Source organism: Sciurus carolinensis, chromosome 11 (assembly GCF_902686445.1).
Source record: "Sciurus carolinensis chromosome 11, mSciCar1.2, whole genome shotgun sequence".
Classification (NCBI taxonomy): domain Eukaryota; kingdom Metazoa; phylum Chordata; class Mammalia; order Rodentia; family Sciuridae; genus Sciurus; species Sciurus carolinensis.
In genome coordinates this window covers 126037634-126062835 of record NC_062223.1, presented here as the reverse complement: position 1 = coordinate 126062835, position 25202 = coordinate 126037634, and the positions used below count along the sequence as shown (strand labels likewise).

Here is a 25202-nt window from a genome sequence, read left to right as displayed (position 1 = left end):
ATGACAGGCCCAGGCAGCATAACTGCAGGGAGGCCATAGCTCAAGATGGTACACAGACAAGGAGCTGGCCTCTGATCCTCCCTGTGAAAGGGAGGCCCTTTCCGGGATTTCCTGCAATTTCAGAAAAGAGTAGGTTCTTGGTTCTACCCAGAAAATGAAATCCTAAGAGTCTAAAATGGCTGGGAGATTAGAGGGGCCAAGACAGTTTCTGAGGAGTGGGGAGTGAGTCACTGCTTCAGGGAAGGGAGAGAGGGAAGGAAGGAGCGGGAAAGCAGGCCAGAAGGTTCCATGGACTTCCTTGGCCCTTCACTCTCAAGGAAGGGGAGCCCTTCTGTGTTTGAGGAGCAACCCATTCCCAAGCCAAAGATGCCCCTCTCAGCACAAAGTCCAAGCAGGTGACTCCTAATTTACTTTTTTTTTTTTTTTTTCCCAATGCTGGGGATAGAACCCAGAGCACTTGTGCTAGGCAAGTGCTCTCACCACTGAGCTACACTTATGGTCCCTAATTTACTTTCATAATTTATTCCATTTACATCACCCTCCTAACCTACGCTGCTATTTTGGAAGCTGGCCCCAAGTTTGTGTTCTCCCTTAACTTCTTGGTGGAGCCCAGGGTCCACTGAGCAGCCTCTGATCTCCCACCCAGACCAATCAAGATAGAGCATGAGGAGCACTCTGAGAGCGGAGGCAGGAACAGAGCAGGAAACAGGTAGAGGAAGCAGGGCCACCTCAGCTTGGGCAGAGGGTATCCCCAGACCAGCACTCAACAAAACAAAACAACTCCATAGTCAATTTCCAGGCCCCAAGTAGTCAGCACCTCCCAGGTACCCTCTAGAATTTTATGGCAGTTTTAGAGAGTAAGTGTAGGAGAAACAGTCCTAGTAGCAAACACTTATAGTTCTTCCTCCCTGCAAGTACTTTTCAAGTACTTAATACTGATCAACTCATTTAAAACCTTGTGGACATATGCCAGGACCAGGGCCTAGAGGAGGCAGGTGGGAGGGTGGGGTCTGTAGGACTGGTCCTGCATAGTAGCATGAGTTTGTGTCTCTTGTGACAACTCAGCCCATACCAGGTCCTTTTCTGAGGTTCCACAAAGAACAAGTCTGCCTGAATGGGGCTTCCACACCATGCTTCCCACCGGTGGTGGAAAGCACAGGCTTTCTTGCCGGTGGGGAAAGCATGGGGTCAGACAGGGCATAGCTGGGCACCAAACACTGCCTACACCTCCAGCCTTCTGGCAGCAGTCCCCTAAGCCAGGCCCTGTGAACCCAGTATGGGGAACAGAAGAAGCTGCAATAGAACAGGCCACACACAGCCCCAGGCAAGCCTCCTCCAGGACTGGGAATGGAGGGGGCAGTGCTGGCAGACATGTTGGCAACTCTGGGCTGGCCACAGTTCCCTGCCAGCAGGGGTCCCAGGGAGTAACCCAAAGTAGATAGCTGAGCCAGGGTCTCTGCCTCACCTCCTCCCCTGGAGCTCTAGCCCACCCTCCCTCAAAGCCATTCCTTTCCACTGTCCACCACCCAGTCAGCTTCCAAGCACGGTGGTCTAGGTCTGTCCACAGACCGCCCACAATGTGGTCCTGGTGCTCTGGGCACCGAGAGTATCCGGCTGGTAACCCCACCTTCGGGCTCTGCTCAGCAACCTTGCAAATCCTGCACACAGACACCGCCAAGCTTGTCACCTCCAGCAAAGCCAGTCCACATGTCCCAGACTTGATGGGGACAGCTGTAGGAGAAATCATTCATCGCTCTAAGAATGCTGGAGGTGAGGGATGCCTCTTCAGCCCAGGCACAGGGGTGGGGGGTAGAAACTTTCCGGAGAAGAGGGCTGTCCTGTTTGATCACTCCGAGGAAGCGAGGAGAATCGGGCTTCCCGCGAAAATGTGGTCCAGGGAAAGGGACCCCGGGAAACAGCTCTCCAGGGCTGTGGCCGCCCCACCCCAACCCCGAGCCGCGCTGCGCCCACGTGCGGGGCCCGACCACCTCCCGGAGCCGGGGCGTTGGACTGGGACCAGACGGCCCCAGCCCCCTCGGCTCTCCCCGCCCTCAGTCGTGGGCCCCCGGGTGCCGGCCGCCGCGTACTCACCCAGGCGGGTGGAGCGGGGCGGGGCAGGACAGTTCCGCGCACAGCACCGATCCGCTAGGCGCACCGACTGGCGGCGCAGCGCTGGCGTAGCGGCTCCGCTCCGCCCGGTCCCTGTCCCGGGCGCTGGGCCGGCCTGGGAGCAGGCAAGTCCGCCTGCAGGGGAGGCGGGGGCCGGGGCCCGGGCCCGGGCGGGGGGCGGGGAAGGGGCCGGACACGCTTGCGCACACTGCCGGGGAGCCGACTCCGGAGCGGCGGGGAGGAGGAGGAAGGGCGGGGTGGAGGAGGAGGAAGGGTGGGGGCGATGCCGCGCGCGGGCGGGGCGGACGCGGGCGGCCGGCTTGGGATAGCTGGAAGGTTTTGAGGCCGGAGAGAGGCAGGCGAGGGTGCCGGGGTGCGGTAGGCGCGGAGGGGTGGAAGAGCAGACCGATGGGGTGAGGGCAGAGCCAGGGTAGGCGCTGCCTGTGAGTGGCTCCAAGGATGGGTATGCCCAGCTCAGCCTTCTCACACCCTTCCTGGAACAATGAGATCGGAGGGTTCTCTGCTCTCCCACGCGGTGAACTGCGTCCTTCCGTCATTGGAGAAACTGAGGCACAGGGGAGGCAGGACCGTGTTCTGGGAGCCCTGCCTTCTTATGCGCCATGCACTGAAGGCAGACAGGTGCCCGGGACGACTTTGTGGGCTGTCCCCTACCCCAGTCTGGACCTGTCACCCCAAACTGCTCCCTCTGCACCCCTCCACTTGCAGACCCTATCTTGCCCTAACAAAGATTCTCAGTTTCCAGTTTTACTTAAAGCTCAGACATCCTGTCTCCAGGGGGAAATCCCAATAAACCCCTGACCCTGGTTCCTTGGGCCCTGACATTTCTGAAGCAAATCTGGGAACCACTCAGACTGAAGAACAGTACAGAAATCACCACGCAGGACCATTCCTCTAATGGTTGCTTTTACCGGATAGCATGATATTTATTGAGCCCCTAGTGTAAAACCCTTGGGTTTGGAGGCACCAGTAGTGCCAAGTAGAAAAAAAGCACCAGAATAGCTCCTCTTCTGCCCTAAAGATGAATCAGACTCAGCTCCTGTCCCCTGAAGTTTACCATCCAGCCAAAGAGAGAAGGCTTGATTGGGCTCTCTTAAAGAATCAGGCAGGATGCCAGGCCTTGGCGCACACCTGTAACCCCAGGGGCTCTGAAGGCTGAGGCAGAAGGATGGCGAGTTTAAAGCCGGCTTCAGCAAAAGTGAGGTGCTAAGCAACTCAGTGAGACCCTGTCTCTAAATAAAATACAAAATAGGGCTGGGGCTGGGGCTCAGTGGCTAAGTGCCCCGGAGTTCAGTCCTGGTCCCCGCTAACCAAAAAAAAAAAAAAGGAGGCAGGACAGCCTGGTGCCATGGGTCTCTTATCCCAGCCACTCAAGAGACTGAGACAGGAAGATCACAAGTTCACAAGTTCTAGGTCAACCTCAAACTTAGAGAGGCCCTAAGCAGAGACCCTGTCTCAAGATAAAAAATAAAAAGAACTGGGAATGTAGCTTAGTGATAAAGTGTGCCTGGGTTCAATCCCCAGTACCACCCCTCCCCCCAAAAAAACCAAAAAACAAATAAGGCAGGACAGGATGTGACTAAGTGCAAAATGTAACTGACAGTTAGTACAAGGCGTTTAGAGAAGTGGCAGCTCAATATATGAACCCTCTACAGCTAAGCTGGAGGGTTCATATATTGAGAACCCCTAAAGCAAGCTCTATTCTGCAAGATTAAAGTGAAGCAAGTTCACCTTTAAGTTCTTCCACAGGTGACTGTTCCATCCTAAATCATACTTTGCATGAGCAGAAGCTGTTTGGCATTTCACCCATGCCTAATTCAGTTTTATTTGAGTGTGCCTTTAGCTTTGTCAGTCATTCAACTGATATTTATTGCATATCATGTTCGGATCTGGAACAAGACTGGATAGAGAGAACACAATGACTAAATCTCTGCCTTGGGCAGGTCAGGAGGAAGAAGGAAGAATCCTGTTTTACAGAAAGAAAACTGACCCAGGGAGAAAAGACAACTGTCCTAAGTTACGAGATGTGTCTGGCACATCTTATCCAAATATAAGTCCACCCTTCAAAGTTGGCAAAGTCTTTGATGAATTAGATTTAAACAGTTTGCATTTCTTCCTGAGAACCATATCAACTTCACTCTGCCAGGAAATCAAACTTAATTAGTGTTTATTCCTGGAGACATGAGTTCCAACCCTGCCTTTGCCACTAAATAACTGTAGTTTTCTTACTAGAAAATACATAAATAAATAAATGAAAATAACTGAGCTTATTCAAAAGGCTATTGTTGGTATTAAATGAGGCAATGGAGGTGAATTTCTTCTGAAAACATAATATGCTATATATAACTGCTATTATTATGCAGGTGAAATACCTATTTTAATATAAAAGGTTCCTCCACCCCAGTGTATCCCAGGTCTGGTTGCTGGGATAGGAGCTTACTATAATTCTGATCACCTCCCCATGCCCTCCAGTGTTCTTATTCATTACCTCTCCCCTCCAGTTTCTTAATGGCATAGCCATTAGCTTTCTGCCTAAAAGTTTTATCTGTGAGGCAGGAGGAAAGTGATTCTGGTACTTTCTGATCCCAGACACTATGTTCTGGAGCCCCTCCCAACTCCACTGCTCTCCTTTGGTCTGTCTACAGGACTTTACAATCTGCTTACCAAGAGCCAATGTGATGGGGTAAGCAGGGCTTTGTCTCATGGGAACTGTTGTTCCTCTTGGAGATCAGCTGTGACAAGGGTGAGCCAAGACAAACTGAAGAACAACATGAATCCCAGTTCAATTCTGAGCAGTGCCACTTTTGTTCCCACTTCTTCTGCCTTCCTTTTACCTCTTCTGAGTTTCTCCTGTGGTGAATGTGGTAGGGCACTTCTCTGCTAGGGCAACCAGAGGTGTCTCCAGAGCAGAGGGAGGAGACAGAGGAGAAAGGCATGGGAGGGGCACAGGTGCATCTAGACCTAGGAAGGCCTGGTCTTGCAACAACTCCCTGGAAGACAGTGGGTGTGGGCAACAGGCAAGGAGACTCTTGACAAATGTGCCTCCCAGGCTTCTGGCTGCTGTCCCTCTCCTGTGCCACGTTAACATCCTGCCCACCAGGAGGAGGGAACAGCAAGACGCCGTTTGAACGAGAAGTGAGCTCAATCCGGCATCTCAGACACTTTTAAAAATAGTAACTCCAGGATGGTATTTCAGCTCCTATTTTTATCAGATTTATATTGCTGGACCATAGAGCTGAGTTGTTCCCAGGCTTCTCAATAGCAGGGAATGTCACTGTCGCAGAGTTAGACACCTGCCAGTAGGCAAAGGCTAAAATGCATTCCGGGAAACTAGGCTGGAGGAGATCCCAAGAAGTCATTCATGCAGCCTCTACCTCAGTTTAGGCCACAATCAGTTAACCACAGAAAGTTTATGGCTTGCTCTTTTCCTTTAAAACCCCTAGAACTGGACACAGTGGTGCACACCTGCAATCCCAGGGACTCTGGGGGCAGAGGCAAGAGATCACAAATTCCAGGCTAGCTTCAACAATTTAGCAAGATCTTCAGCAACTTAGAGACCCTGTCTCAAAATCAAACAAAGTAAAATAAAATCAATAAATAAATAGGACCGGGGATAGAGCTCAGTAGTAAAGAACCCCTGAGGCTCAATCCCCAGTATAAAAACCAAACCAAACCAAATCTCTGGATTGCATCATCATCTAGGATTTCATGGGCCTTCTAATCACAAAATTATTATTATTATTATTATTTTTTTTTTGGGTGCTGGGGATTGAACCCAGGGCCTTGTGCTTACAAGGCAAGCACTCTACCGACTGAGCTATCTCCCCAGTCCCACAAAATTATTTTTAATATTATCTTAGACGAATTGGTCTGCTATAACAAAAGCTGAAGACTAGGTGACTTATAAACATAAATTCATTTCTTACAATTCTGGAGGCTGGAAAGTCCAAATTCAAGGTGCTGGATTTGGTGCCCGATTGCCTGCTTCCTGTTTTATGGACTTCTTACTGTCACCTCACATGATTAAAAAGAGCAGGGGATTTCTTGGGGTCTCTTTTATTTTTTTGGTACCAGGGATTGAACTCAGGGGTATTTAACCCCTGAGCCATATCCCCAGTCTTTTTTATTTTTTAATTTGAGGCAATGTGTCACAAAGTTGCTGAGGCTGGCCTCGAACTTAATGATTCTCCTGCCTTAGCCTCCTCAATCGCTGGGATTATAGGTGTGTAATCCCACACCTGGCTTTGGGGTCTCTTCCATAAGGCAGTAAGTCCATTCCTAATGTGTCTGCTGTCATGACTTAATTATCTCCAAAAAGTTCCATCTTTTAATACCGTCACCTTGTGATGCAAATTTTAGGGGGACACATTCAGGCTATAGCAAGTATCTAGTCAAAATATCTCTGATTACATCCTTTTTGGTTACTCACAGCATACTTACTGAGTGGTAGTACTGTTCCCCCAAATCCTCTTCTTTAATCCTCTGAAACACCTCTCTGATAGGGTAGGCTCTATTATCATACCTATTTTATGAGGAGTTATGTAACTTGCCCGAGATCATATTTGGTTATGGTGCAGAGTCTATGCTAGAGCCATGGGACCACTCTGCTTTCCAAGCAGAAGAGAAACAGAATGTTATAAAATTTCCCCTTAGCTTTGGCTGTCTCGTCTTTTTTTTTTTTTTTTTTTTTTTTTTTTTTTTTGCCTCCCAGTGCTAAGGACTGAATCCAGGGCATGCTAGGCAAGTGCTATACCACAATCCATCATTTCTTCAATATGATTCTGAAGGAAAACTGGCTAGTGTTCTTGCTGTATGTGTGCCCCATGCTGAGCTTAGCTCTGAGTTCTACTCACTGACTTGTGAACCTTTGCTTATGCTTGTTATTGGCTGATGATAATCAAATTTTAGTTGAGAGCACAAAAAGAAGAATATTACATAATCTCACTTATAAGTGGAATCTAAAAACATCAAACTCACAGAAACAATGGTGGTTAGCAGGGCCTAGAGGGAGTGGACTGGAGAGATGGTCAAAGGATACAAACTTTCAGTTAGACAAGAGGCATAAATTTGGGAGATCTATTGTGCAACATGGTGACTATTTTAATAACAACATATTGTATAATTGAAAAAGGTTCAGAGAATTGCTCACCATAAAAAAATGATACCTAATGTGAGGTAATGCATGTGTTAGCTTGCTTTAGCAATACCACAGTGTAAACAAAGGTATGCAAAGTGTATACAAAGTTACATCAGGTTATACACCACAAATACATTTTTGTCAATTAAAATAGATAAATTAGTTAAGAAATTACAGATTAAGTTCCTCTTTGGTTTAGGCTCCCATAGACTTCACTACCTCTTCAAGACAGTCATTACTTTGTCATTATTTATAATGAATGCCTATGTTCCATATGAAATTGTAAGCTCCCTATGAGCCCTACCTAAGTCCAAGTTCTTGCAAAATAATAATAATAATAATAATAATAATAATAATAAATAAATAAATAAATAAAAATTTTTAAAATAAACTGGAATTGAAACACTTTAAGCCAGTTCAGTTCCTGCTAACAGTGTTTACTTGGTAACTTCAAGTTGATATGGATTTCAGAGTCCAATATAATTTCATTAACAATTACAATGGAATAAGCTTCGGGTTGTTGACATTTATTTTGTGAGTAAGGATACTTAGAAAACAACTCCCACTAATTATTACCATCTTCTTATTTAAAAAAAGGACATTTTAACATTAAATATGCATTTCTGGAATAAAAAGAATCCTTTCTGGACAGGAAATTAGCAGACCTACATAAATAAAATAGATATACAGTCACTTCTCCCCATGGATAATCCTCATGAATATTATGGGTTCCACATCTGTGAATTCAACCAACCTCAGATTGAAAAATATTGGAGAAAGGGCTGGTGATTAGCTCAGTGGTAGAGTGTGTGCCTAGCCTGCATGAGGTCATGGACTTGATCCCAGTACTGCATAAATAAGTAAATAAAATATATACATAAAAATGTATCTGTACTGAACATGTTTTCCTTGACACTATCCCCTAAACAATACAGTATAACAACTATTTACATAGCATTTACATTGTACTAGATATTATTAGTAATCCAGAGGTATACAATTTTTTTTTCGGTGGGGGGGGACCGGGGATTGAACTCAGGGGCACTCGACTACTAAGCCACATTCCCAGCCCTATTTTGTATTTTATTTAGAGACAGGGTCTCACTGAGTTGCCTAGCACCTCACTTTTGCTGAGGCTGGCTTTGAACTCACCATCCTCCTGCCTCAGCCTCCTGAGCTGCTAGGATTACAGGTGTGCGTGCGCCACCATGCCCAGTGGTATAAATATTTTATATGCAAGTACTACACCATTTTATATAAGATAATTGAGCATCTGAGGGTTTTGGCATCTTGGGAGTGGGGCCAGTCCTGGAACCAAACTCCCCTAGATAACAAGGGAAGCCTGTATTCAAATGTTTTGGATAAGAAAGTATTATGAAAGAAACATTTTCAAATACTACTTTATAATTGTTTCGTGATTTATTTCTCAATTTGGGGATTTTTATCCAACAGGGACATGAAAAGTGAAGCTTGGATATGTTTTTTTTTCTCAGTTTCATGTTGAAAAATGGCAATTTTGCTCTCTCAGGAAACTCTGGGGCAAATGGACAAAAGCCAAGAAACAATAGCAGTCATGCCTGCGACTGCTTCTTTCCCTCCTTCTTGAACCAAGCCAAGAACAAAGTAGGCCATGTGTTGGGAGCTTAGAGCCACTTGTAGAGCTGTCCCCGTTTTATCTGGGAAGGGTGACATCTGCCTTTGCTCTGGCAGAGGGACACAGCACGCACATGAAGGCATTCTCTCCAGCTCAGAGGACAACTGCATCACACTGCCAGAGGGCCTGGTGTTTGCTATTTGGTCAAGGTAAAGCTGAGGACAATGTATTTGCTGGGGAAGCTCTCACGGAGGAGGCAGGCTATTGCACTCTCTGAAGTAATAGCAGGAGAAAAGCGTGAGGCAGAGAGGAGTGACTGTCGCTGCATTCCCTGGTCCGGGAACCAGGAGGCCTAGATTCAGAGCCCAGTTCCTTTCTTCCACTCACCACGTGTTCACTGAACACTTACTATGGACAAGGAACTGTCCTAGATCCTGGATAAATGGTGAACAAAGGACCGGAAGTCTCTGCTTCCTGGAGCTAACATACACCCCATAACATCGGACAAAGCATCTTGAGCCTATTTCTTTATCTGTAAAAGGAAACAAGGATGAGAGTTCCATGAAATAAATGTAAAGCATTATAATGTTGATTAATTTTAAATTCTGCTTTGCTGAGCCAGATAGTATCCTAAGTACTAGGGAGACAGAGATAACTGAACCAAGTTCTACCTTCAGGTCAGTGGAGAAGGCAGACAAACCAATAGTTACAAGTAGGAATAAGAGGTGATGCACATGAAGCTACCTGGACAAGTCATGCAGGAGAGTTTGAGGGGAAGGGTTACACTAAAAAGATATATGTGTGCTTTGGGGGTCTTGACAGTACTCTGCACAACAGTTAACTCTCTGCACCTCCAGTACCAGGCCAGATGCCAGGTAGGAACCTCAATGGGAAGAGGCGTGGCGGGTGATGGGACTGAAAGGTGCTGTGTTCTGAGGAAAGTCCTAGTTCTTTGGAGATGGCAGCTGCAGAGTGATGGCTGGTTGAGGGAGAGCTCTTCACCAGGACTCCTGAAAAGGCTTGTCCTCTTCAGAATAAGAAAAATAAGTGCTGAAGTCCTGAGAGGAGACCGCTCTGTGCTGCTGGGAAGATAATTGAGGCTGAGGGAAGCGGAGAGGACACTATCCCAGAGAGGCTCCTCCTTGCAGATGAACCAAAAGGCAGGCAGGACTGGCCAATCTGCAGGAAAGCCAGAAAGCCAGCCAGGGTGTGAGCTTCTATCTGCCTGGATCTGTGGCCTGGGAAGGCACTCCCAGCTTTTCCAGACCTGACTCCCTACCCTTTCTGCCCTGACCCCTTACCTTGGTTTGTCCTGCAAGAGCTATGGCCCATCGCTCATCCCTCCTCACAGGTGGGTTTTTGTTGTTTTGTTTTTTAACTAGGAATTGAACCCAGGGACACTCACCATATCCTCAGCCCTTTTCTTTATATTTTATTTAGAGATGGGGTCTCGCTAAGTTACTTAGGACCTCGCTAAGTTGATGAGGCTGGCTCTGAACTTGCAATCCTCCTGTCGAGGCCTCCTGAGTTGGTGGAATTACAGGTGTGCACCACTGAACCTGGCTCCTCTTCCATTTTATGCCTCTAGCCATCAACTTCCTACCAGGCACCAGCTATGGGGCAGACACGTGAGATGATAGCATGGAACATAAAGGTCAGTCCAAGCTGGGGGCCTGGACTCACAAGCAGCACAGTTGGGGTGGGTAGTGGGGAGCACGTGATGTGGCAAGAGTGTGTGTTCTGGAGGGAGGCCTCACTTGGCACCTTTGCAGTACAGAAGTTGGCAACAGTGTTTGCTTGTCAGGACCATCTGATTTCAGAGGGGAAGGGCGTCAGTTTTTTCTCTTATGCCTGGAGGGGGGAACAACTGAGACCTGGGGAGCAGCCCTTCCAGCTGGAAACCAGTCTGGGAGAAGCCCTCAGGCCAGGCTCCTACCCTCAAAAGCCCAGCAGTGACCTGCGGTCCTGCCCTCAAGAGTTTGTGCTTTAGGTCCAGGAAACTGTTGGTCAGATGCAGAGTGGCCATGAGTGGCAGCTGAGAAACCCACCTGCCTTGGTCACTACCTGAAACAGTTCCTCACCACCTGAATTCTGGGACTTTTGAAGAGCTAAAGAGAAGGCTGGGTCAGGGGGCCACTCACTCTCAGGCCTCACCACCAGGGTCCGAGTCCTGCTCTCCACAGCAGGCGGTGTGGGTCTGGAGCACTTGGGCCACCTGCTGAGGGCCTCACCTACAAGTTAAAGAGCTGGGCTCTGAATCCAGGCCTTCAGGGTCCCAAACCAGGAGATGCAGAGTGACAGCCACCCCTCTGCCCAATGTTTTCCTTTTGCTGTCACGTTAGCCTCAGTTCTACCCTGACCAAAGAACAAACGCCAGTCCCTCTAGCAGGGTGACGCAATTGTCCTCTGTGCTGGAGAGTGACCTCGTGTGCATGTTGTGTCCCTGCTCTGCTGGGGCAGAGGCAGATGTCACCCTTTCTAGATAATGCCCCGATGGCTTCATGGCTGTCATCATTCTCTGATTAGTCAAGGTCCCTTCCTGGCCTCCAGATTCTAATGAACCTATAGCCCTGACCACACCCTGAACCACAGCCCCTTTGGAGCTTTTGTACTCAACCGCAACCATATCATTTTGCCCTTGCTGATAACACTGTTTTGCACTTGCTTTTCTGGCTGCTCCATGTGAGTGTTTTGTCTTCCTGCCTAGATAATAAACTCAAGGCCAGGAACTCGCTGACCAAATTACAGAGGCAAAGGCAGGCTTTTGGGGCTTGCATCATCTGATTTTCATTAAAATCCTCCCTCTTCCAGGCATCAATCCCCCATCCTCCTAAACAAGTTTATCTACAGGGTTGAGGCACATGCAGGGTGTGACCCCAGTGCTGGGGAGGCAAGGAGGAAGTGGCATCTAAAGCCTCTATCGACTATTTCCGGACAGGTTTTGAACTTGGTATTTTGGGGAACTTCCCCAAAGGACAGTTAGGGGGGTGGCAGAATAGGAAGGAGAGCAAGCATGTGTGGTGAGCACGGGAACCTGGAGCAAGCTCTCAGCACCCTGCCAAGGTACCGTCACTCTCCAGCTGCAGCCACAACCTTGACTTTCCAAACGTCTGAGGACCTTCCCACCTGCTCTGCCCAACTGTTGTCCTTCTCCATCTGCCTCCCAAGACCATGCTATCAGCCTTCACAGATGAGCCTAGTACTTTATTCACATACAAGGAATAAGCCAGTACAAAATAAATGTTTAAAAAAAATCCCCTTGGAGATAAAAACATAGCCTCCACACTGCCTCAAATCACAAACAAATGTGCCCTCTCCTGGTGCACTCAGGGCTGCTGGGCTTCTTGCAGGAGCTTGAGTAGGGGGTCATCAGCCCTAAGGGTGAAAGTGAGAGTGCGCTGCTGGTAGTGCTTGGGGTCACACTCCAGGTTCTCGATCACCTCGGCCAGCAGGTGAGCCCGCTCTACACTGGAGCCAGGCGCCTCAAAGCCCAGGGCAGTGAAGTGCACGTGCAGGTGGTAGTAGGAGGGTAGGTAGTGCAGGTACACACGGAGATGGTCTCCCTTCACCTGGTAGCGTTGCAGGATGGCTTCCTGATGAGAAAGGGGGAGGCAAGAAAGGGTCATTATACTGCCCCCAGTCAGTGCCAGGTCCCGCAACCCAACCCCTCCTCTTGTTTCACCCCGGGCTAGCCTGCGATAGCTTACAAAAACCCTCCAAATGACTCTGCTTGCTTCAGATGCCTCTGCCTTCCAGTACAGGAAATCAATAAATGCAGGTGACAGCAACACAGCTGAGACATTCATTCTCTCAACAGAAGGGGACCTGGCCTCAATCAGGCTTCCCCAACCCAACCCTGATAAAACACTACTTCGTTTGGGAATCTAAGGAAGTCCCAGTGTCTAAGTATAGGGCCCAGATTCCCGAGACTATGGGGAATGTCCCTTCCCCTGGATAACTTACAAGCACTTGATAAACCATGAGGTAGGTGGGAGGAAGCCTTACTCTCTTGGAAAAAGGCTTAGAAACAACAGAGATGGGGCTGTGCTAAGAATCTGGTGAAAGGTAAAGGGTGGGGGAGAGGGCATGGGAAGGGATACCCACAGACAGACAGGCCGCAGCAGCTGGGCTCCTTGTGTAAGAGGAAAGCATTTACTTTGGCCTAGGCTCCTTCTGTCCACTCCACCTTGCTCAGAGGGAAGTCATTTTCTACCTACCCTGACCTTCCCTGTCTCCTTCAGGAGCCCCCAAGGCTTAGAATTAGGATAAGATACTCATCTCCCTCATGGACAGATCTCTGAGGAGGTCAAAGGAGAAAAGAAAGCCTCAGGTCTAGTGCTCAAAATATACCCAGGGATTGCTGCAGCAAGGTAAGACCAGGCCCAAAGCACCCCAAAGGCTTCCTGGGAGAAGCAGGGCTGGTTTGTTGGAGTGAGTCTGAAGGGCAGGGAGGGGTGGGTCAGATGTTTCATCAAGAGAAAGACATCATTCTGTGCCATGGATGGTATCCAGAGGTTACTTCCTGATAAAAATGAGTTGCTCCAAAAACATAAAGGCAAGTCAGAGGAGGGTGGCATGGGCAGAGAGGTGTTAAAGAACAGGTCAGAGCACGATGACATAGGGAAGTAGGGTCTGGGCAAGGTCCTGGCACTGGCTAGAAAGTGGCAGAGCTCTCTTTGGGCTGGGTATTCTTGTAGCTGTCAGCTCCTGGTGTGACAGGTATATATCTTCACATATTTCAGAGGCAAAAAAGGGCTGAAACCTGGCTTCACAGAATGGTGTATTTAGAAGGGATCCCAACCAGACACTGAGGTCCACAGAGGTGAAATGAACTGTCCCAGGCCACTTAGCTAGTTAGGGCCAAAATGTCAGGCCACAACCACAACCCAAGATTCCAGTCATTCTTCTCCCATCTTCCCCTGCCCCCAGGGCTCCTTTTAGTGCTCCTAAAATTTCATGCAATTAGACAAATGTTCTAGGTAGAACGTATCCCAGAATATCAGGTGCTACAGAAGCCAGCCTGCCCTTAGCCTAGACGAGGTATGTGTCCATGCACAAGTCACAGTCATGTGCCCAAAAGCCCAAGAAACCTGTCTGGCACAAGGTGGTTATCAGGCATGAGGCAGGTGATCCTGGGGTAGGATGGAGGTTAGAGGGGCACACCAGATGGAGCCTACTGAGAAAAAGCAGGGAGCGCTGGTCTGGAGGTGAGGAAAGGTAGCTGAAAAGTAGAGCTAGAGGGTTGGCCAGGATCAGGGTACAAAGGGCCTTGTGAACCAATCTAATGAGCCTGAACACGGTTCAAGACTGGCGTCCAGAGAGAAGCCATTTCCAAGACAGACTCTGGAAAGAGCGAGGAAAGAGGTCCAGGGAACACACTGGAATTTGCACTTGACAATGGACTTCAATGTGGTTTGGTGAAGCAACTCACCTGCCCTTCACGAAGGATGTTCCTGAGCAGCGGCAGGTGCTCTTGAGTAAGGTCCCGAAGTGATCTGATGCCCCGGCGATGGCAGATGGCAATCAGGTACAGGTCATCAAGCTGCACAGACCGAGGGGAAAATGGGAACAATGCTGGGCCTCTCACGGACAGTGCAGGGAAGCTGCCAGTCCTGATACTCCCACCCACAAGGCCCACAGCAACCCCATGGCCATTCCACGAGATCCCATGGCAGGACTGATCCCCAGGCACGGTTTGTGTCATGTGCCCAGGGCTGGTAGGATTATCTAAGGAACAGGATTTCTGTGTTCTTCCTTCTAACGAACATCCTGCACAAGTACTACCCATTCTTCAGAGCTGATGGGGAGGGTGGAGGGTATGGGGAAGCTCAAGGAAGAGCCAAGGATTCTTTTCCTCTAGGAGTTTACAGTCTAATCCATTTACATAAGTCACTCTCTGTACTGTAAGACAAAGTGTGACAGATTTTTGAGCAGGTTGAGGGTTGAACCCAGGGCCTTGTATGTGCTAAGCACACACTCTACCACTGAGCTATACCCTCAAGACATAAAGTGATCAAAACACAGGACGAAGAAAGAAAGGCCCCTGATAGCTGAGGAGATCCAGGAAGACCTTCTGGAAGAAAAGGTAGGGGATCTGGGTCTTGAAAAAGTGGTAGGAGGTGGGAATAGTGGCACATGCCTGTAATTCCAGCAACTCAGAGGCTGAGACAGGAAGATCACAAGTTCAAGGCCAGCCTGAGCAGCTCAGTGAGACCCTGTTTCAAAGTAAAAATAGGGCTGGGGATATAGTACTAGGGTGTTAGCTCATAAGATGAAGCCCTGGGCATGGGTTTAATGAAAGACAGAGGTAGGATTTGGAGAAAAGACATTTTGGGAGAGCCAAAAGTGAAAATGGAGGCTCAGAAGTTGGGGGACAGGCAGGCCAACTTGTCTGGAATTGAAGGCACGTGAAGGGATGTGTGGGGGTAGTGAAGGAGGAAAGGGGAGCCTGGGGCCAGCTCAGCAACAAGCACTACCACAGCAGTTAGCCCATTTCTCTCTTCCCCTATCTCAATAGTTCAGGGGTGGCCCTTCCTGCTGTCTTTCCTGAAAACGGCGCCTGTCTGAAAACCTGGAGGTCACAACAGAGCAAAGAACCAGAGTCAACAAGATCTTGTGCCAGAGAGCAAATGAACTCTTCCTCTTGTACGGAAATCCCTCCCACACCCTCCCCGCTCCCCTAAACCCTGCCTTGCCTGGTTATCACACTCATGTGCCAGACAGGTCAGCACTCCCAGGGTCAAGGTGCAGGGAGAATTCAGCAGTGTCCAGTCCTGCAGGCTGACCTGCTGGATTCCTCATGGAGATTACGTGGGGACCATGAATCACACAGTCAAATCCTCAGGGACCCAACTGCCTAATGTCCAATCATCAAATAGTCTCTTCTCGTCATGCACATTCTTTCTGGCTGGAGTTATAAGAATCTGGGTTCTCCCGGCTAGACCCTGCTACAGCTGAGCCCACCAGGGCCTCAGTTTCTTCCTTACTGTGACCTGTACCCAGGAAACCTACTCTCTCACTAGGGAGGAGTCCAAGGAGAAACCAGGAAACAAAACTACCTGACTTGGGCCAGGGGGCGGGGGACGGGTGTGGGTGTGTGCACCTGTGAATGTGTGCACATTTTCAGCTGTACCTCGTGTCACTGTCACAGGATACCTAAATATTAGTAGCATTTGTTTTAGATGATGTCTATTGACAAACCCAAACATGACATTAAATCACATCTCTCTGCTCCACTGGCATGAAATGAGGCATGGGACCAGGTGTTGGGTGTCAGCTCACAGGCTGGGTGAGGGAACAAAAACAAACCTCTTTGATATCAGACATGACTCCAATATTTCTGCAGGCAGTCAAAGGGCTTCCTGGCCCATAAGAATGATCTGAAAAAAGCTAGGCAAGGGGCAGGTTAGGGCCTGAGATTGGCAGAAGGTAGCCCACTGACCACTCTGCGGAAATAGACATACTGTCAGTCTCTTTTTATAAAGCAGGACAGTGAAAGCAAAGCAATGATTTTCTGACAAGGGGCAAGACAGAATGACTAGAACATCAGAGAGCCATCTCTTGACCTCTGGAGTGACTTAAAGGAAGTTCCCTGGTCTGGGAACTTTGGACTAAAGAACAAACTATGTGAACTGAAAAACACATGTGTGTGTATATGTGTCTGTGTATGTGTGTGTGTATATGTGTGTGTGTGTGTGTGTGTGTGTGTGTGTATTAATTATACAAAAATTACCCCTGGAAGGAGATACAAAGAAATAGCAACAATAGACAATAGTTGTTTCTGGGGAAGGGAAGTGGAGGAAGGCAGGTTGAGGGAACTTAACCTCATTGCATATCCCCTATACTATGTGCAATTTTACCGTAGGCACATATTAACTAACAAAATGAATAAATAAAAAAAAGTGGGTGATCTCTTAAGAGAACTGAGGAAGGAATACTGTAAGCTCTGGGAGGCATAACCTCTAGCAACATTAGGCAATTGATACACATTTACTGAATGGATGGAAGGAAGAATAAATGGGTAAATACAGAGGTTTCCGTGGGATGACAATAAAGATATAATCCCAGGTGCTGGGGGTTATGCTCAATGGTAGAGCACATGTGTGATGTGTGGGTGTGAGGGGGTTCAGTAGGAAAGTAACAGAAAGGGAAAGGGAAAGGAATGAAAGGATAGGAAGAAGGAAGGGAGATAAACTTCCAGGAGAAGCTGCGGGAGACTCAAGGGTGCCAGGAAGGCTCCTCAAAACAAATGCTGGAGTACCTCCCCCTCAATCAGGCCCTGGCCCCAGGATGAGGAATAGAAGCCTGTCTCCTTGCTGGGAATGTTGCCAACTTCTAAGGGAGCAAAGAAGTTCAGAGGTGTCACAGCTGGGTGCAGTGGTACAAGCCCATAATCCCAGCAACTCCAGAGGCTGAAACAGGAGGACTGTAAATTCAAAATCAGCCTCAGCAACTTGGTGAGGCTCTAAGCAATTCAGTGAGACCCTGTCTCAAAATAAAAAATTAAAAATAAAAAGGACTGGGGATGTGGCTCAGTGGTTAAGTGCCCCTGGGTACAATCCCTGGTACCAAAAGAAAAAAAAAAAATTCAGTGATGTCACAAGTCATGAATCTGAGGTTGAATCTGAGGCACTAAAATACGGCACCATTAAAAAAAAAAAAAAAAAAGCAAGAATTAGGCAAGGTTAAGAAGGACCATATTAGCATTAATATCATGGAAGGTATGGCATTTAAACTGGCTCCTTCAGTACCCTCACAAGGACAGGCAGCTCCAGTCATGTGGCTGAGGGCCCAGTGCAATTCCCAAAGCCTTTCCTGTCCTACAAGGACAGAGAGGGCAGTACTACTGGCAGGTGAGGCAGATACCTGCCAGCCCTGGATCAGATGGCTGATGATTTTCCCATCTGTGTTGTGGACTCAAATGCATTCAGGACTTCTGAAACAGAGATGTACAAGTTCATCTTTATTGTCTTTTTGTGGCTGCAATGCCCCTGCAGTCACAAGCTCTTTAGTCTTCAAGAGTTTTGTGAGGCCAAAGTTCCTCCTCCCCAACCCCTACCTCCCATGACCAGGCTTCAACTCAGGATCTTTAGGCTGCCTGAAGAAAGATGGGGGTTTGCAGAGTTAACTCATGGTCATAATTCTGGGGCCTTGTGCTAGCTTTTCAACTACCTCCAGAGCATGTCCAAGTTCCCTCCCTTAAGGCCTGAAGGTAGCCCAGGCAGGGACAAGGTAAGAGGAGATTGAGGTCTGGTATGCTCTTAGCCTCTTTCATTATAACACTCTACTCACAAGCTATCCTTTTTGATCCTGTTTGCCTCTAATAAATCATTCCATGCTGCAACTTCTGGAAACTCTTTGTATTCTCTACCTTGAGCCACTTTTGGGAATAACCATGAGTCTCTCATCAAGACACAAATGATGCTTTCAGTCAAAATCTAGTCCCTATACCTCAACCACAGGCCTTTAGACCCCTTTTTTGGGCAGTAGCTTTGAAGTTCTAGAAATCAATGAATCAAAAACTAAGCAAACTGCAGGTGAGCTCAATTTATGTCCTGAAGTCCTGAAGAGCAGGCCACAATTGAGAAAGCAAGAAGAAGCGTTTCCACAGAGAATCAGCCCGGGCCCAGGCTCCAGAACACCTCTGCATGGGTCTCATGATCAGTGAAGGTACGGAAACCAGATTGGCCCACCTGGGGCAGAATGGCAAATCAAAGCCCAGGTTACTCCAAGAGTGTAACTGGAGAAGAGAGGACACTATCTACTGCCAGATCTCCAGTATCTACCTTCCTGGCCCCTTCTGGTTCCAGCCTATGAACAGCACTCTGCAACATGGTGGATCTGCCTGTTCCTGAATCCATCAGGGGCTGGGAAGATAGCTCAGCTGGTACAGTGCTTGCCTTGCAAGCACAAGGCCCCGAGTTCGATCCCCAGTACCGCAAAAAAAAAAAAAAAAAAAAAAAAAAAAAAATCTGAATCCATCAGGGTACAAATGTTTCTAATACTCTCAGGGTATAAAGAGTATAAAGAGGCCACGGCAAGTTTTAACTTGGCAGTGGGCTGGAATGTGAGTGAGGACAATGGAGAGAGGAAGGAGACCTAGAGAGTGCAAATGGCACCTCCAAACCTGCTTCTTCAAAGGTTTGGAGAAGCAGAGGCATTTGGAGGTCAGAGAATGGGGAGCTGACACTTGGAGTGGAGGTCTGGAAAACAACTCTGCAGCTCAGGTGGGGTGGGGGACTCTTTGGATTGGTCACCATGGCTTCTCTCTGCCAGTGCTTTTGAACATGGGCCTGCCTGGATCTGGTGTGTTCAAGGGAACAGAGAGAATGCAAAAGTTCCACCGTGGGCATCCAGGTGATGCTGGAAGTGAAGATGGCAGCCTGAGTCACTAGGTCAGTTAAGGAATGAAGGAATGGCCCCTGTAGATATGAAGACAAACATCCCTGCCTATTACCTCTTGGGTAAGAGCAGAGCCAGAAAAGTCTTTTAGGTGACCACAAAAGCAGAAGCATTTGTGTATGACAAGCATGTCTATTGCCATGGACAACTCTGGCCATCCCTTGATGGGTAATTACAATCTGCTCAGAGAGATGCCAATGTTGAGGCAGAAGGGCAGTCAAATGAGGCCAGCAACTTGGGAGGGGAATTGCCAGTGACCAGTGCACTCCAGCATGTGATCTTTACCTGTTGTTGGTTCCATTTGAGGTCAGGGATGAGAACAAAGCCATCGGCGGGGTCTGGGTTCTCATAAATAATCCGGTCAGCTTCAGCCTTCTTGTCAAGAATGTTATACACCCACTGGAAGGAGAGGGAAAGAGATGGTTCACAAATCCACCCGCCTCCAGCTGGGCCAAATTCTCTGGCCCTTCTGGGAAGGATAACCCAGCTATAAATGGCTGCTAAATTTGAGAATTGACAAATGGGCTGCTTGGGGATCCACAGAGTTACCTTTCTCCCACCATAGCTGACTCTTGGCCCTCACAGGCCTCTGCCGCTTGAGCAAGGCTCTTTCTGGTCAGCACAGCGTCCCTCCATTCTACTACATGCTCATAGGCCTGGTCCGCACTGACCCCTCACAGCAGAGACCCCTTCCACCACCCACAGGACACAGGGGAAGAGCTGTCTCTATGGACCCTGGTTCCATTTACTCAGAGCCATGGGTCAAATACATTTAGGAGGCTGAGGGCACAGAGGTTTCCTTCTGATCAGAGGTCAGTAGGGCCTTTCTGAGGAAGCCAGACCATAGGGACGTTAGGCTGAGAAGACTCCTGGGCTGGTAGAGATCAAACCTGGGTACCTCTGGCTCTTCTCTACTTCTCCTACCTTCAGGGCCCTTGCACATGTGAATGCTCTTCAGTCCGAAGAGAAACTTGATGGAAACCCACACTGCTGCCCTTTCCTTCTCAAACTCCAAAGGACCTCCAAGACACTGGAGGGAGAGGAAGACCTGACAGGGAGGACAGGGAACTGACACAACCTCTTGGTCCTCTTCCCACTCCCAGAATTGCTGGCATAGGCAGCACCACTGAAGGCCAGGGGTGGGCTTGCTTGCCCCAGGTCTGCACACCTCACATCCTGGGCTTGTATGGTGGAGCACACCACACTGCATCCTTGGCTCTCAGCTGGGGAGGAAGCAGAGGGCATCTGACTGTGGATATCTGGGCCTCCAGGTCTCCTACAATTACCCACAGGAGGTATTTCAGCTCAGAGGGCCTCTAGACCCCCTAGCAAAACCAAAGGCCAATCATAATGTGGTTCCTCCACCATCAAAGAGGGGCTTCACAGGAAGAGCCTGGGGAGCCACTTCCTGGGAGAGGTCTGGAGGACACCCAGTGGCTGCATCCTCATTCAGTGTCCATGGCCAGAGCCATGCACGACCAGTGGGTCAAGATTCTTCCAGAGGCATTTCCTCTCCCACCAGAGAACTCTCTGGAATGTGCTGGAGAGGGGAAAAAAGAAAGGGAAAAAAAAAAAAAAAAAAAGCCAGCTGGAAGCTGACCTGAAGTCTCTGAGAAACACAGGAAATGAAGGAGATGGTGACGTTCCACCATGGACAGTTCTGGTGTGCTCCATGAGTGGGCCTCCTGGGCTGTCCCTTGGTCACACAGAGAAGCACCTCCTTCACTGGAGAGCAGTGTGGGGAGTGGGGGGCGTGTCAGAGCATGCATGGATTCTGGGGTTCAACAATGACATCTGTTTTATCTCCCAGCTCCACCACTGATTTGCTGCCACAGTGGACAAGTAACTGAATCCTCCTTGATTAAACGGGACTAATAGGATCTATACACGTGGCTTACGTGAGGATTTTTACTCAGGCATGCACATGAGAGCACCTAGCCCAGAGCCCAGCACAGAGAAATCACCCTAAGAGCAGCAGTGGTGCTCCAAGAGAGGGGATGACAAACGGATGATTTGCTGGAGGCTGTAAGAAAAACCGAAGCAGAAAAAGGGGAAAGGGGTTGAAAGCAAAGGAGGTGGCAGAAGCATGAGGCTGGAGGCTGAGTGACTGACTGCAAAGTGGGTGTGGGGACAGCAAGGGCAGTCCTACTCTTGTACCACTCTAAGGGTCACAACCCTGCTACGATCGTCCTGTTTTGCAGGTAAGAAAAATGCAGGTGCAAGGAAGTTCATACAATCTCCCACAGTTCCAAGCTGGGAGTCTGGCTCCTGAGCCTGCACTCCAGGCCACAGTATATCCTGCCTCCCGGGAGAGCTCCCTGGGCGAGTGGCAGGAACCTGCATCCACAGGAAGTCTCATGGCCAGAAGCCCAGAGAAGAAAGGGAGGGAATAAAGGGAACAAAATCCACATAAATCTCATTAAGGTAGGTGATGGGAAGGTCACCGTCTGAATGCAAGCCCTAGAGACTTGGCCAGCCCTGTCAATGACGGGACTGTGGGAGACACTTTCTAGAATATATTTGGCTAGACTGTGCACTAGATGACCCTGGCAACTCCCTCTAGAACCTCCTTCCTCCCTGAACTTCTCGTGGGACATCTTAATCCTTCTTCATTCTCCTCTTGCTCTCCACTCTGCTCACTTGGCTTGTCCCCCTTCTCTGTGCTTTACCTGTCCTTGCCTCTCAGGCACCCTTCCCTGCCTGTTTCCCTGTTCTTCTTGGGTGTGGATAATGGCAGCTCCATCCTGGGCTCTTTTTAGGAAATGGCAGCAGCACAAGCTAAATGATACCTCTCTCAGTTTCTACAACAACCCTAGGAGGAAGGGGTTGTTAGTCACATTTTTCAGACAAGGAAACGGGTCCAGAAGCTAAGGACAACGCCATGCTGCTTTTAGCAGAATAAGAATCATAACACCAGGCTGATGCTGAGCTTGATGTGATGGCTCACAAATGGAGATTTTTCAGCTGAATGGCCACAAGGCTTCAGATCCAGATACCCCACTGCCTTTTTTCATTGGGGACTTTTATTGGCAAGTTATAAGTACCTCAAATTCGAAGAGTCAAATAGCGTCACCAGCTAAGAACACAGATGCTGGGGCCAGACGGCCTGGATTTGAGTCCCATCTCCAAATGGGCTGTTGTGAAGATAAAATGAGGTAATGCATATAAAATGCCTAGAATAGTTCTTGGCACTTAGTAAGTGCTCAATAAACCCCAAAATGAACTTGCTGTCTTTCACATAAACCTGCTCCACTGTCCATGCCCCCATCCTGGTTAATGAATAATCTTACTGTCTGCTCGACATGCAAGCTAGACCCAGGGTCATGCCCCACTCGTTCCTCCTTTTCTATATCAACCAGTCTAAGCCCATTCAACCTGGTTCAGGTTTACCTCTTAAATCACTCCCAAATCCTTCTCTGCTACCTCTACCTTAGTCCAGATCTATGCTGGGTTTTAGTTCTCTAACATCTATCTTCCCTGTGAGACTGCAGAGGTATTAGCAAGGTTTCATTACCTGGGTGTTCCTCCAGAGCCTAACTCAGGGCCTGATACACTGTAGATGCTCAATAAATGCAGTGACAGTGCTTATACACTTGCTAAAAATAGCCAAAAAGGAATACAAGAATGCTCGTGTCAATGGAAATGTAGTGGAGTTTTTGTTGTATTATTTTCCAAGTGGACCTGTGTACGGATGTGTAATAAAGTAGATACATGACTCACGACAACTACATTTGGGCTTCCTCTCTTGAATCCCAGATAAGTGCAACCAGCACCACAGAACATATTCCAGCAGATTCCTCTAGGACCCTGAATAGAAGCTGTTCAGGAATGTAGAGACATACTTTCTTTCCACTCAGAAGACAGGACAAGTGCTGGGTTTTTTTAAAAAAGAAAAGAAAAAAAAAAAAAAATCAGGCCTGCTTCAGTCAGAGGAACCATGTATAAATCTGCATGGGAGGCATGGCTAATAACAGGGCTGGGTTCTTTTACCTACAGGGAAGAGGGCTATGAGCACACAGGCCTTCCCAGGGAACAGCCTTTCTACAGGTTCTGCCAACCTCCCTCTCCTTATTCTTTCCTGGTACAACTGACCCTGCTGCTCCCTCCCTCCCTCCTGTCTTCTGAGTCGGAATATCTGTGAGCATCCCATATTAGAATACTTCCCACCACAGAAACCTGAATCTTGGGGAGATTAGTGAGAAATGCTCAAAGAGAACAAGAGTATGCAATAATGGGAAATAGCCAGTGAGAGCCAGTGAGTGGGCAAGGAAATGACTCATCAATCAGCATCAATCATGTTTAACTGTGAGTATCCACATGGGGCCAATTCCAGGCAGTCTCTGGATGGCCCTGGGCCTACGCCCAAGGAGCCATCAGGATCTCTAAACTAGACAGCCTTACATCTGGCCCAGTCAGAACACTCCACAACCTGGGCTCAGAGGCCTGTACCAAACAAATGTCAGGGAGGACAGACCACCACTTCTGTGGAAGAAATGTAAGGGGGAATGAGTGACAGGGAAGTTTTTTACTCTGAGACTCAACTGGTTGGCTACAGGAGAGATCAGGAGAAAGAAGCTGGACTAAGGTGGGCCTAATCCAACATAGGGAGGACACAGTCATTTTGAGACTGTAGCAGGACAATGTAGAGCAGATACAAATTCTTCCAGCAGACTAAACTGCTCAGTAACTCCCAGAGAGCCTCAGTGGCTTGCCAAGCATCTCGCAAGGGGCCCAAAACCAGGGTCAACTCCCTTCTCCATGAAGCCTACTCTGACCATCCTATATAAAATAGCAACCAGCTACCCTGGGACTCTCTTGTTTCACTGATCTTCTCCAGTTTTCTCCATTGTATTCATAATCTCACATATGTTACATGACTTTATGTGTTTATGTTCTGTCTGACTCCCCAAATCAGGTAAGCTCTATGGGGCAGCGACTTGGTCTGCTGTGCTCTCTGCTATATCTATTGCACTTAGTGAAGTGCCTAGCCCCTGGAAAGACCCCAACAGATGTTCATTGGAAGAGAAACTGGCACAGGAATAGCCATCAGTCTCTGAGACCTGGCAGTCAGTCACCTGAATGCTGAGGCTCTGGGACTCCAGGTGGGGTAGGGTAATGTTCTTGTAGTCAGCTCCTGTCTCTCGGATCAGGTGGAGGTCCTGGCGCAGGTACTTTTTTAGATGTTTCTCTGTTGCAGGGTATACCACCGTCGTCTTTACGTCTGCAAAGACACAGCACGGTCTGTGACCGGAAAGCAAAGCCCATTCAATTCATGAGCTGAGTCACACTCTGAACCTGGAAAACACAAGGCTTTCACTGATGGGTCCTTGAGCTCCTCTCAAACTAACCCACTCCCCCTCCATCCTCCAGGTATAGGAACCCACTGACTCTTAACTCTTTTCAAGTGCAAATTTCTAGATTTCTGGATCCAAAGCTGAGAATGTGATTTAAAGTCCAGTAGCCCCCATAAGAGCGACAGTACAGCACAGTGGTTCACCTTGTGGACTCTGGAGTCAGACTAAGTTCCTTACCCACACCAAGTGAGACCTTGGCCCCAGATGGGAATTTGGTCCAGTTACTTAACCTCTGTGTGCTGCTAGTTTCCCATCTGCCAAATGAGGATAGTAACAGCTCCTATATCATAACACTGGAAAGATCAAGTGAGTTAATAACCTGTAAAGCCCTTAGAACAATGTCTGGCACAAAGCAAATACTACATAAGTGCTGTCTACATCTAATCCTCAACCATGGCACCACTGACAGCTTGGCCTGGATGATTTTTGTGGTGGGGACTGTCCTGTGCATTGCAGCATCTCTGGCCTCTTCCTGGATGCTAGTAGCACCTCCCCCAGCTGTCAAAACATCCCCAGACATTGCCAAATGGGGGGCAAAAGTCCCTAGTGGAGAAAAGCAATTTTAATAAGAAGGAAACCCTATAGCTTT

General features: G+C 48.4%; 2 protein-coding genes across 9 annotated transcripts in view; both read right to left on the bottom strand.

Annotated features, from left to right (window-relative positions):
• The window catches only part of St3gal4 (ST3 beta-galactoside alpha-2,3-sialyltransferase 4), a 43543-nt gene extending 41255 nt beyond the window's left edge, over positions 1 to 2288 (bottom strand). For 3 of the 8 annotated variants that reach the window (XM_047517233.1, XM_047517238.1, XM_047517241.1), the window contains exons 1-2: positions 2092 to 2223; positions 1628 to 1731 (exon numbers count right to left, since the gene is read on the bottom strand). The gene's annotated coding sequence lies outside the window, so the exon portion shown is untranslated. Of the gene's footprint in view, positions 1 to 1627; positions 1732 to 2091 lie in introns of all 8 variants that reach the window. The other 5 variants (XM_047517235.1, XM_047517239.1, XM_047517243.1 and 2 more) reach the window with 4 other exon arrangements.
• Positions 2289 to 8406: 6118 nt separating this feature from the next.
• The window catches only part of Dcps (decapping enzyme, scavenger), a 41938-nt gene continuing 25142 nt past the window's right edge, over positions 8407 to 25202 (bottom strand). The window contains exons 3-6 of the mRNA XM_047519175.1: positions 24335 to 24480; positions 19545 to 19658; positions 14290 to 14400; positions 8407 to 12451 (exon numbers count right to left, since the gene is read on the bottom strand). Of these exons, the coding sequence (XP_047375131.1) occupies positions 12185 to 12451; positions 14290 to 14400; positions 19545 to 19658; positions 24335 to 24480 (638 nt within the window). The 3' untranslated portion in view covers positions 8407 to 12184. The remainder of the gene's footprint in view (positions 12452 to 14289; positions 14401 to 19544; positions 19659 to 24334; positions 24481 to 25202) is intronic.